The following is an 11,686-nucleotide window of genomic DNA, read 5'->3' as shown; positions in this document are numbered from 1 at the left end:
TATACGTTTAGAAAGGCCATTCAATTTTCAAGCATATTGAAACATCAACTCAATTTTCTCTTGAGTTCTGTCTACCCAGAGCAACGGAAACTGCAGACTTCGCCCAAAAACAAATTAACAAAAGAGAATAGTTGTCCAGTTGTTGTTCTTTTGACGATTGTATTTATCGAGCATCGTCTTGGTGTCCAGAATAAACCTCAGACAAACTGTATTTAATATATAGAAGACATTCATGGATGCTATTTTAAAATGTATGTCGTATGTGATTTTACATTATTACAGATTTCGCTGTTGTGTTGTCTCTATGCTGACTGTTGCCAGATTTTTTCAGGTGTGGCATTATTCACTTTTTTGTGTTGCCAATGTGTTTGTATGTTTCTGTGTGTGTCCGTATTTCTGTTCTTGTGGCTTTGCGATTGTGCAATGAGATTCTTGAATAAAGCCAAAGATATGTTTTACTACAAGTACGATTGTTGCTTTGGTTGGTGTGTACGTGTGTGTGTGTGTGTGTGTGTGTGTCTGTCTGTCTGTCTGTCTGTCTGTCTGTCTGTCTGTCTGTCTGTCTGTCTGTCTGTCTGTCTGTCTGTCTGTCTGTCTGTCTGTTTGTCTGTCTGTCTGTCTGTGTAAGTGCTAGGAAACAAGCAACATGGTCAGCGAGAACAAAGACAAGAACATTATCTGTACATTGTCATGAACAAGAAGACAATCAACACGTGGAAGCACCAGAGTCGAGTAAATAAAATGTAACAAGAGCAATCTGAGCACAAACAAAGTAATCAAACTGTTCACGCCTCGAAACACCAATCAAAGTGTTTGTGTCTAAAAACAATCTATGTTTGCGTACAAACAGTAATCAAAGTTGTTTTGCCTGGTATCTGATGTCACTGCACTTATCAATGATTGAGAATGACGATGTATCAGACCACATGCGGTTAAATCACTGCGTGGTGATTAACCTCGCCTATTCAAAACACAGCATGGTGGATTTTTGGCACGCGCACGTGTTTATGATTACAAAACAAGTACGTAGTCAAGAACGAACTCGTACAGGCAACCACACGCATGTTCGTACACACTTACACACTAACTGGCACGCGAGCACTCACGAACACACACACACACTGACACTAACACACAGAGAAACGCATTAACACACACACATACATACACACACACACACACACACACACACACACACACACACACACACTAACACTAACACTAACACTAACACACACTAACACACAGAAATGTATTAACAGACACAAACACAGTCACACAGACACAAACACACACACATCACACATACACACACACACATAAACACACACACACACACTAACACACACACTAACTCACACAGAAATGCATTAACAGACACACACACACATACACACAGACACAGACACAAACACACACACACACTCACACATACACAAACACACACACACACTAACACACACAGAAATGCATTAACAGACACACACACATACACACAGACACAAACACACACATACACACATACACACACATAAGCACACACACACATACACACACACACACACACACACACACACACAGACACACACAACGTTGAAAACTGTAACCGACGAATAGTTATTTGTAAAGTACGTAATGCGAATATTTAAAGAATTGTCCCTCTCATACTGTACTTCGTGAGCGAGTCAGTAAGTCAGTCTGCCAGTCAGTCATTATTTCAGTTAGTCATTCTTTCAATCAGTCAGTACGTTAGTCGGTCATTAATTCACTCACTCTGTCAGTCAGTCAGTCAGTCAGTCAGTCAGTCAGAGATCGATCGATCCATCAATGAACTCACTGAAAAGCCTATTGGTAGATGGTTGGTTGGTTTGTTGATTGGCTGATTGGTTGGGTTGGTGAATGGATATGTGGGTGTTTGGGTTCAATAGTTGCTTGGTTATTTGGCTACTTGGCTGGTAGGTGCAATGGAAGCTTCTTTATGCAATGTAAGACACAGACTGACATTCACTGTAGATACCTTGTAACCGAGAACATGCGACACCTGTTGGCTTATCGACAAATACGTCTCTTTCAACGTATAAGTTACTGACTTTTATGTATCTCACATTTTGTAAAAGATGTCATGGTTAAAGGAGGTACACAAATACAATCTAAACACGTTGCATTATATGTTTCTAAACTGAATTTATTTGGTGAGTGTTAGTGCGTATGTTTTCGCATCACTGCCAGGCGCTTTAGAAAATTATTTTCAGAGAACAAGGAAAATGAAGGAGTATGATGCTCTAGTGTGAAAACGCCAGCAGAGAAACTGTTTACGTTGAAGCATCAAAGCGAGAGGACAAATATGGAATGATGCAAGTCCAACAGATTAGAAGCACGGATTCTAACAACCTACTGTCAGGATTTGTTGATCATCCTACGTATCTCCCGCTTAAATTCCACTCATATGACATGAAATCTTTTGTTTACTTCTGTGCACATCAAAACTGGAATTGAATCCTTTATCCTCGAAACATTACAACTTTCGACTGACAAAACTCTTCGAGATACATCATCTTTAACGTGTCTAAATATCGCGACTTAAGTCGAGCCAAAATGATTTTTGGCAAAGGACACTGTTCATGTTTGCCAAGACGAGACCTGTGTATGATTATGAAAATGCGATTTCGGCTGTGGATGAGAAGAAAGGCACTGGTCATTGTTGCAATCCTTGGCTGTGTGACACTGCTGACCATTGCACTCAGTGAACTGTCCGGCCATCAGATGGGCACTTTCAGCGTGAAACGTTTGAAAGGTAAATTTGTCCAGCTGATGTTTTAATGTATTTGGTGGCGTGAGGGTTTTGAGAGATGAGAGAAAGGGGATGGGGGAGAAGGGACGGATGGCGGATGGGGAGGGCGCGAGGGTAGAGTGTGTGGGTGAGTAAGTGAGTCTGTGTGTCTGTCTGTCTGTTTGTCTGTCTGTGTGTCTGTCTGTGTGTCTGTGTGTCTGTCTGTCTGTCTGTTTGTCTGTCTGTGTGTCTGTCTGTGTGTCTGTGTGTCTGTGTGTGTGTCTGTCTGTCTGTTTGTCTGTCTCTGTGTCTGTCTGTTTGTCTGTCTCTGTGTCTGTCTGTTTGTCTGTCTGTTTGTCTGTCTCTGTGTCTGTGTGTCTGTGTGTCTGTCTGTCGGCCTGTCTGTCTGTCTGTGTGTCTGTCTGTGTGTCTGTTTGTCTGTCTGTGTGTCTGTGTGTGTGTCTGTGTGTCTGTCTGTCTGTCTGTCTGCCTGTCTGTCTGTCTGTTTGTCTGTCTGTCTGTCTGTTCTGTCTGTCTGTCTGTCTGTGTGTCTGTCTGTCTGTTTGTCTGTCCGTGTGTCTGTCTGTCTGTCTGTCTGTCTGTCTGTCTGTCTGTCTGTCTGTCTCGCTGTCTCGCTGTCTGCCTGTCTGTCTGTCTGTCTGTCGCCGCTCTGTCTGTCTCGCTGTATGTCTGTCTGTGCATCAAGTAAACGATGTTCGGAAATAACTCTGTCAGGGTTTTTCTGCGCTGAGCAAGATTGCATTTCTTGGAGGTATGGTAACCAGAGATATATGTATAGCTCAGAGGAAGTGCCAGTGGAGCTGCCGAAGACAATGATGATATCATTTTGGTATTGGTATCATAATTGTATCGTCCTGTGAGGTTACCCTCATGGACATTCGGGCTGCTTTCTCACGGGGAAAAGTGAGCTGGCATACTGTACGGCGCTACCCTATATTTCAAATGTATTGTTGACTGATTAGCTCTAATAGGCATGTTTAAACAAAAGACATTATATTGAGTAGAAACTGACCTTTTTCCAAAACAAAATGTATAGATCGGAGCGCATCATTCACTCTGGCGTCAACGCGTGACGACACAGGTAATGAACACTAAGCTATATATAGCTTAGCTTGCCTCAGTTTTAAGAAATACAACTTTTCCACAGCTCATAAAAACCCGACAGAGTTATTTCCGAAATTCGTCTATTGTGTAGAGCAAAGACTGACAGAGTGTGTTGAGAGTAAAAAAGGGAATGACTTTGTTGTATCTTTTTAGTTTTAGTTTTTTTAATAGACTGTTGATGACAATTAAATTGTGTAACTGTCCATGATATTTGTTCTGCGTCGTTTTCTGTTTATGATTACACTATTTCTACATCTTTTCATTTTGCAGACAACGTGAAACGCAGGAGTACACAAGTCGTTCTGTCTTCAAAACAGGTTAGTCAACTGAATTCAATTTTACTTATACTTTGTGCAAAACCGACGTACACCCTAGAAGACTGCAACGAAAGCACGGTAAATCCTGCCCACTACGAATACGATTTCACCATGAGACGACTGTCATTACAGCAGTGCTGGTCCGGTCCATGTCAAATTAGTAACCAAAGAAATAGCTGTCGACATTTCAAAGGTCTCCTCCAAAGACCGGGGGAAATGAGTGGCTGACAAAACCACACGACGTGTCTTTCTTCAGAGGTCTCGTTGTGTAATGCAAAACCAGTCATTCAATTAGCGAAGAAAAGATTCCGTTTCAGTATTTCAGGATACCTTTTATTTGTATTGCTTTGACTGTTCGGCCAATGAACCGCGGAGAAAATATTCGTTTTCGAATGTTAGTAGTTCAGGATACCTTTTATTTGTTTTGCTTTGAATGTTATGCCAATGAACTGCTGCCTTGAATGTTCAGTTCGTCGCAGCTGTTGCACTACTTGCTGGTGCTTGTTCTAGATAACGGTTCAGTTAGATGTGATGAGGATGATTATGATAGGGGGAAGGAGATGAGAGAGGAGGCGGTGGGGGGGGGGGGGGGTGGGGGTGGCGAGGGAGGCAGGGGGGGGCGTGAGGAGAGGGAAGGTAAAAATGATTTAGTCATGGAGGATAGGGGTGTAGCTTTGCTACCTAATATTTTGTAGTATCAGTGTAGATATTGATATGCTATATACTGATTTGATATACACTGTTAGGGGGGGAGGGGGGTTAAAACCGAATCAATAATACAAATGCAGACAACAGCGCGACTTATTCACAACAGTAACAAAAAGAAGCCTCTTCTAGATCTGGTCAAAAGTAAACAACATTCTGAATACTAGATTACTGTGTTAATCCTGTCTGTCCTAGGTATTGTTCACGGCGGAGGTCGCAGCGAGATTCGAGCGACGTCGACAGCGGATGAAGGAGGCATGCCGACGTCTGAAGCTGACGAGTTACCGGGGAATGAGACACGCATCTGAACGCTTCATCTTCCCCACGAGGTCTTCACCTGTTGTGCTCTACTGCCCAGTGCCAAAGACAGGTGACATCTCGTTCAACTCACCTCCCATCCCATCCCATCCCTTTATACTGCCTGCAAACCCCCTACTCCTTACCCCTATCACACACACCGCCCCAGATACCTCTCAATCCTTAACTTGAGCCTGATTTTAATTGGGCGAAGTCGACTTCACGAAACTCGCTGCACAAACTTTTGCATAGATGTTTTGTTCAAACAGCCTACGTCTGGGAGCACCTCCGCGCGAAGGGGTTTTGCGGGCATTGCAGCAAAAAACAAGTCGCGTAAGGCGAAATTACTACATTTAGTCAAGCTGTGGAACTCACAGAATGAAACTGAACGCACTGCATTTTTTCACAATGACCGTAGTCCGCCGCTAGTGCAAAAGGCAGTGAAAGTGACGAGCCTGTTTAGCGCGGTAGCGGTTGCGCTGTGCTGCATAGCACGCTTTACTGTACCTCTCTTCGTTTTAACTTTCTGAGCGTGTTTTTTTATCCAAACATATCATATCTATATGTTTTTGGAATCAGGAACCGACAAGGAATAAGATGAAAGTGTTTTTAAAACGATTTCGGAAATTTAATTTTGATCATAATTTTTATATTTTTAATTTTCAGAGCTTGTTTTTAATCCAAATATAACATATTTATATGTTTTTGGAATCAGAACATGATGAAAAATAAAATAAAAGTAATTTTGGATCGTTTTATACAAAGATAATTTTAATTACAATTTTCAGATTTTTAATGACCAAAGTCATTAATTAGTTTTTAAGCCACCAAGCTGAAATGCAATACCGAGGTCCGGCCTTCGTCGGAGATTGCTTTGCCAAAATTTCAATCAATTTGATTGAAAAATGAAGGTGTGACAGTGCTGCCTCAACTCAGTTTTACAAAAAGCTGGATATGACGTCATCAAAGACAATTATCGAAAAAAAGAAAAAAAACATCTGGGGATATCATTCCCAGGAACTCTCATGTAAAATTTCATAAAGATCGGTCCAATAGTTTAGTCTGAATCGCTCTACACACACACACGCACAGACACACACACACACACAGACACACATACACCACGACCCTCGTCTCGATTCCCCCCCCATGTTAAAACATTTAGTCAAAACTTGACTAAATGTAAAAAAGAGGGATATTTTTCTCAGGCTCACGAGGCAGATGCCAGACAGCAACACTTTGTCTCTTTACTGAAAAAGTCATCACAAAGTCTTATCAACTTCGGGCTCAATTTAAGGAAGGCCTGTAGGCTATGTGCCGCCATAAAACATTAATTCGAAATCTGCATAAATATTAATGAAAGAACTTACTAGTTTGGCAAGACTGCTATTTGGCAGGAGCACTTGAGCGCTGTGGTTTTTGGATGTGTGATGTTTTGTTTTATGTTTTTTTCTCTCTCACCCTTCACATGCAGTGTTTGAGAATTGAAATAATCATTGGCCTCAATCCGTCCATTCTCTTCATCCGCATGTGCAGAAAACTGTTATTAACGTCTTGCCTACACCGACATAACAACCGACCGACAAGCAACCAGACCAAACGACTGACTAACAGACAGGCCAACTGGCAGACCCCCCCCCCCACACACACACACACACACACACACACGCGCGCGCGCGCATATACGCACGCACACACGCAATAACACACACACACACACACACACACACACACACACACACACACACACACACACACACACACACGCGCGCGCGCGCGCGCGCGTATTAAAATTGCTTTTGTGTACCGATGTTAGCCGTCTCATTTTCAGACAGTAGTGCGGAAATGTTATGCATCAGCGTGGGGTGGGTGTTTGTTTTTTGATAACACAGGCACAACGTTTCTGAAGAAGACGTTCGCTACGGCGAACAATGCGAGCCAGGTCATCTGGGTAGATCGCTTCCACGTGCGTCCCGTGGATAACTATGACAAGGCCGTCATGTTCTTCTTCACAAGGTAACAACCGGCTCAAATTCAAATTTATATCAACAATGTTCTAACCATAGACCAAATAGCCTGGACCGCCAACTCGTCACGTGACCCTTCGAGGTTACGACGCTCGACTTTCAGGGGCGCTTAGCGTCCGGTTTGAAAGGCCAGCGATTCGAAGACAGTGAAAAGAAAGCACGCTCCAGTTATTTGTGACAATGGGAGGTGACTTCTTCTTCTTCTTCTGCGTTCGATGTCCAAAAATAATTGCACGGCCATATTATCGTGGAAGCGTAGACAGCCGATTTTCTCCCCACGCCAAGTTGGCTGCTGTCTTCCGTCTTCGGTGGTTGAGGTTCTTACTCAGGGTTGCCTCCTCCCCAAGAGTAGCTGCCTTGCTGGGCTGTCGAGTCCACTCTACCCGGGTTTGACGTCGAAGTTTTCCTTCTCGTAGCCTTTGCCTTTCCCAAGGCGCACACAAGGCAGTGCGGGTTTTGAAATCGGAGTTGTCCTTCTCCTAGATGAGCGAAGATCCAAGGTTAACGAGCCCCATCTGCCCGAAGCAGCTGGTTTTAAGGCGCCAGTGACCTGCCTGCATCCCTTCTCCTGTTAGTCGAAGACAGGGCCCGCCACGTGAAGGCCAGGAGCTGGATTTGACTGTCAGAGGTGTTTGGAGACACGAAGCCATATGGAGCATTTCTTGGGAAGTAGGCGCTTATCTCTACATCCACCCCGGCATAACAGTCCTTGGGCCCCAATGGAAGGTGACAATGAACTGGATTTTCCAAAACTCCAAACTAAACTTAACAAAACTCATCGAAAAACATGTTCCATATGCACTTTAGCTGAGTTTATTTTAGCATTTTCAGAACTTACCTCGGCAACTTCGTCCATGTTTATAATCGACACCGGATATGACATCCCCCTGATTTCTGAAAGGCCATGTAAGCGTAGGTTCCTAAATGCGAGAGGCCGCTACCTCGTAATAGAGAGAAAGAGCGGAGAGAGAGCTAGTTGGCGGTCCACTGAGGATAAATGGTCTATGGTTCTAACACTTGAAACGCGGTCGTGGACGTACAACGAATTCTTAACTTGAAGAATCAATAGCTTTACTTATATGTCCTTTGTCCTTTATCACTTTGTCCCAAACTATTGCGCTTTAATTGCTGTAAGTATAACCCAAAACTCCAGCACTTAACTGTTCTCTACGTTTCACACTGTGACACATTGTATGTGAACGTTGATATGACCATCGGATGCCTGTCGCTTATTGGGGCGGGGATATAGCTCAGTTGGTAGCGCGCTGGATTTGTATTCAGTTGGCCGCTGTCAGCGTGAGTTCGATCCCAGGTTCGGCGGAAATTTATTTCAGAGTCAAATTTGTGTGCAGACTCTCTTCGGTGTCCGAACTCCCCCCCGTGTACACAACATTGGGTGTGCACGTTAAAGATCCCACGATTGACAAAAGGGTCTTTCCTGGCAAAAATTGCTTAGGCACAGTTAATAATTGTCTACCTATACCCGTGTGTCTTGGAATAATAGGCCGTGAAAGGTAAATATGCGCCGAAATGGCTGCAATTACTGGCCGTATAAAATTTCATCTCACACGGCATCACTGCAGAGCGCCTAGAACTGTACCCACGGAATATGCGCGATATAAGCCTCATTGATTGATTGATTGATTGATTGATATTCCACCAGACGTTACAGGCGCCAGATCACGTGTTGGGACACGCTGCTTACTTGTGATTGGCCTATAATGTCACGTGGGAAAGTTTGCGTCAGTGTTACCAAGAGAAGGAACTCGTTCACAACCCGTACAACCCCGACAGAGTTAATTATTTCCAAACATTGTCTATTCGGACAGTGTTGTCTAGCAAAGGTAAATAACTCTGAACTATGTTTAATAAAATATTTCACCACATTCCCTCAAAACATCAGCTACGTTTCTTGTGCACAGGGAACCCTACTCGAGGATTTTGTCTGCTTATATCGACAAACTGTGGTCGCCAAATCTCCAGTTCTGGAGGGTTCTGGGGAAACCACTCGTGCACGGAGTGCGACACAATGCTTCTCTTCGCTCCCTTGAGTGTGGTCATGACGTCACATTCCCTGAGTTCATTCGATATTTCATCGACGGTATGACGAGGGGATCGAGGATCAACACCCATGTGGTTCCAACACACAAGTTCTGCGAGGTAATACATTACACGCGTTTTGTGACCAAGTTAACGTATTTTGATGTTGCACATAAATTTGTTTATGGCTTCTTGGGTACACCACCTTAGATAATGAGTATTTATAGGGAAAATGTGACGATTGGGGCAGAATGGCTTTTTTTTATATATATATATAGAACGCCAACATTGAGTTCCGCGTCAGTATCTGTTCACTCAAAGATGTTATGCTCAATGAATGCTCACGTATTCTGTTATGCCACTGGCGTCACACACTAAGATTTTTTTTATTTTTACAAATGATGCACAACTGTTAGATGGTACGCAAGACTGATTCGGTAAAACTCAAGAACAGTGTCCCAAATTGCAGGAAGTGCATAGAGAGAACAGTGGTAGTGTACTGGAAAGTGGCAAAATCGAGATGAGAAGCAATATTTTTGACTTTGAAAGACGATTTCTTTCTTAAACTGTATTTGCATGTTCAAGGGACATATATAATTTATAATTGGCAGACTGTTCACGGACAAAGTTATTTTGGGACACTGTTCTTGAATTTTACCCATTAGTTTTTACTTCTAGATTTCGTCCATCTCTGTCGTCGGCTTGTCTTCTTTGTTTACGGGCTCTGAATGATAGCTGTGCAAATCAATTCTGACAACAGTGTTTAAAGGCACCCAACAGAACGCTCACTCTGTACGCGAATATAAAATGAGCGTATTGGGCTGTGCAGTCTCGCTGCGACGGATCAGTGTATTCCTTTATCAACTTATTAACTTGAAATTGTTTCTGTTAAGACCTGCGACTATGACTACGACTACATTGGAAAGCTGGAAACATTTCGAGAGGACGCTGCATACATTTTGTCCGCTATCAACGTGACGACATCAGAGAGCTACAGCAACAACGATGATGTCATATCGCATCACATCATCCAGGCATTCTACACCAATCATATTGACAAGTTGGTATTTTTGGAGGTCGTTGTTAATGTCATGAGCTTAGGTGTGTCTGTGTGTGTGTGTGTGTGTGTGTGTGTGTGTGTGTGTGTGTGTGTGTGTGTGTGTGTGTGTGTGTGTGTGTGTGCCACGGCCCGGTGTGTGGTGTGTGTGTGTGCCACGGTGTGTGTGTGTGTGTGTGTGTGTGTGTGTGTGTGTGTGTGTGTGTGTGCCACGGTGTGTGTTCGTGTGTGCCACGGTGTGTGTGTGCCACGGTGTGTGTGTGCCACGGTGTGTGTGTGTGTGTGTGTGTGTGTGTGTGTGTGTGTCAGTACGTGCGAGCAGGATCTACGTGCGTTCGTGATACAGTATGCATATGATTACAGTAGTCTGTCGTGGGTTATATACCCCTTATCAGGCTAGGAACTAACAACAAAATGAACACGTTTATAATATGTTCTGTTTCAGAACACACTGTGCGAAGAAGCATCATATCTTACTGAGAGCCTGGAGAGCTCTTCAGATTCGTGGCATTATCAGCATGTCCATTCCGTTCCCCTTCTCAGAATCACAAGCTCTATCTGTATTCAGAACAACATTCACTCTGGTGATTCAGAAAGCTGTCGATAAAACTAATCTCATATTCAGAAACCTTGATCAAAAACAAATCCATTCTGTGTCACTCTCTAAATCCCGTGCTTCAAGATCCAGCCAATCACCGCCTTTGCTACAGTCACGTGATCGACAGAAAAAAATGGCGCTTGCGTCTGCGTACAGTTTGGTTCCCAAAGCTCATAAACTGAAAATGATGAAGTTAATGAGAGAGGAGTTTGAGCTATTTGGGTATGAAGCCAAACCTGATGATGTGTTTGCGTCCAAAAAAGACCGGAATCAAAAGATTTTCGATTTGTCGGATATATAGTGGGGTTTATTTTCCACAACACAGAGTGCTTGTTTGACTCTGCTGGTTGTCTATGAAAGGATGCATGGGTAACTTTGCGTACCAATGTTTGTGTGTCCTTTAGCCGAGCTTGCGCTGTGCATTTTTCTGTTGTTGTCTTTTCACCTCGTTTGCTGTCTATGACTTCAGTTGATTTTCAATTGTTTAGCGTACAAGCAATGTACTTTGATTGACAATAGTTCCTGTTATTTCGTAACGAATTGTCTGTCTAATATTTCTATTATCACACACACACACACACACACACACACACACACACACACACACGCGCGCGCGCGCACACACACACACAGTGACACACACACACACACGCACACACACACACACACACACACACACACACACACACACCGTGACCTTCCCTAACACTCCAACTCTCTTCCTTATTTTAAAACATGTCTCCGAGACAG

At 43.4% G+C, this 11,686-nt stretch overlaps 1 protein-coding gene and 1 long non-coding RNA gene across 2 annotated transcripts in view; both read left to right on the top strand.

Annotated features, from left to right (window-relative positions):
* LOC138966567 (uncharacterized) overlaps positions 1 to 464 on the top strand; it is a 4,746-nt gene extending 4,282 nt beyond the window's left edge. The window contains exon 2 of the long non-coding RNA XR_011455714.1: positions 16 to 464. This is a non-coding gene — a long non-coding RNA (uncharacterized lncRNA). The remainder of the gene's footprint in view (positions 1 to 15) is intronic.
* A 1,690-nt stretch (positions 465 to 2,154) lies between these two features.
* Positions 2,155 to 11,472, top strand: LOC138965841 (carbohydrate sulfotransferase 13-like). Its single transcript, XM_070337938.1, has 7 exons — positions 2,155 to 2,794; positions 4,166 to 4,212; positions 5,113 to 5,287; positions 7,107 to 7,230; positions 9,164 to 9,401; positions 10,175 to 10,341; positions 10,784 to 11,472. The coding sequence occupies exons 1-7, from the start codon at positions 2,596 to 2,598 to the stop codon at positions 11,235 to 11,237; spliced, it is 1,404 nt and encodes a 467-aa protein (XP_070194039.1). The 5' UTR covers positions 2,155 to 2,595; the 3' UTR covers positions 11,238 to 11,472.
* Positions 11,473 to 11,686: the final 214 nt, after the last annotated feature.

The sequence above is a fragment of the Littorina saxatilis genome, linkage group LG5, assembly GCF_037325665.1.
Source record: "Littorina saxatilis isolate snail1 linkage group LG5, US_GU_Lsax_2.0, whole genome shotgun sequence".
Lineage (NCBI taxonomy): Eukaryota > Metazoa > Mollusca > Gastropoda > Littorinimorpha > Littorinidae > Littorina > Littorina saxatilis.
Note: the sequence above shows the minus strand (reverse complement) of the source record. Positions and strands in the feature narration are given on the sequence as shown.

Coding starts and splice junctions, on each gene's coding strand:
- LOC138965841 (XM_070337938.1), top strand. CDS start 2,596: ATGATTTTTGGCAAAGGACACTGTTCATGTTTGCCAAGACGAGACCTG. Junction 7,231..9,163: donor GTCATGTTCTTCTTCACAAG/GTAACAACCGGC, acceptor TCTTGTGCACAG/GGAACCCTACTCGAGGATTT. Junction 9,402..10,174: donor CAACACACAAGTTCTGCGAG/GTAATACATTAC, acceptor GTTTCTGTTAAG/ACCTGCGACTATGACTACGA.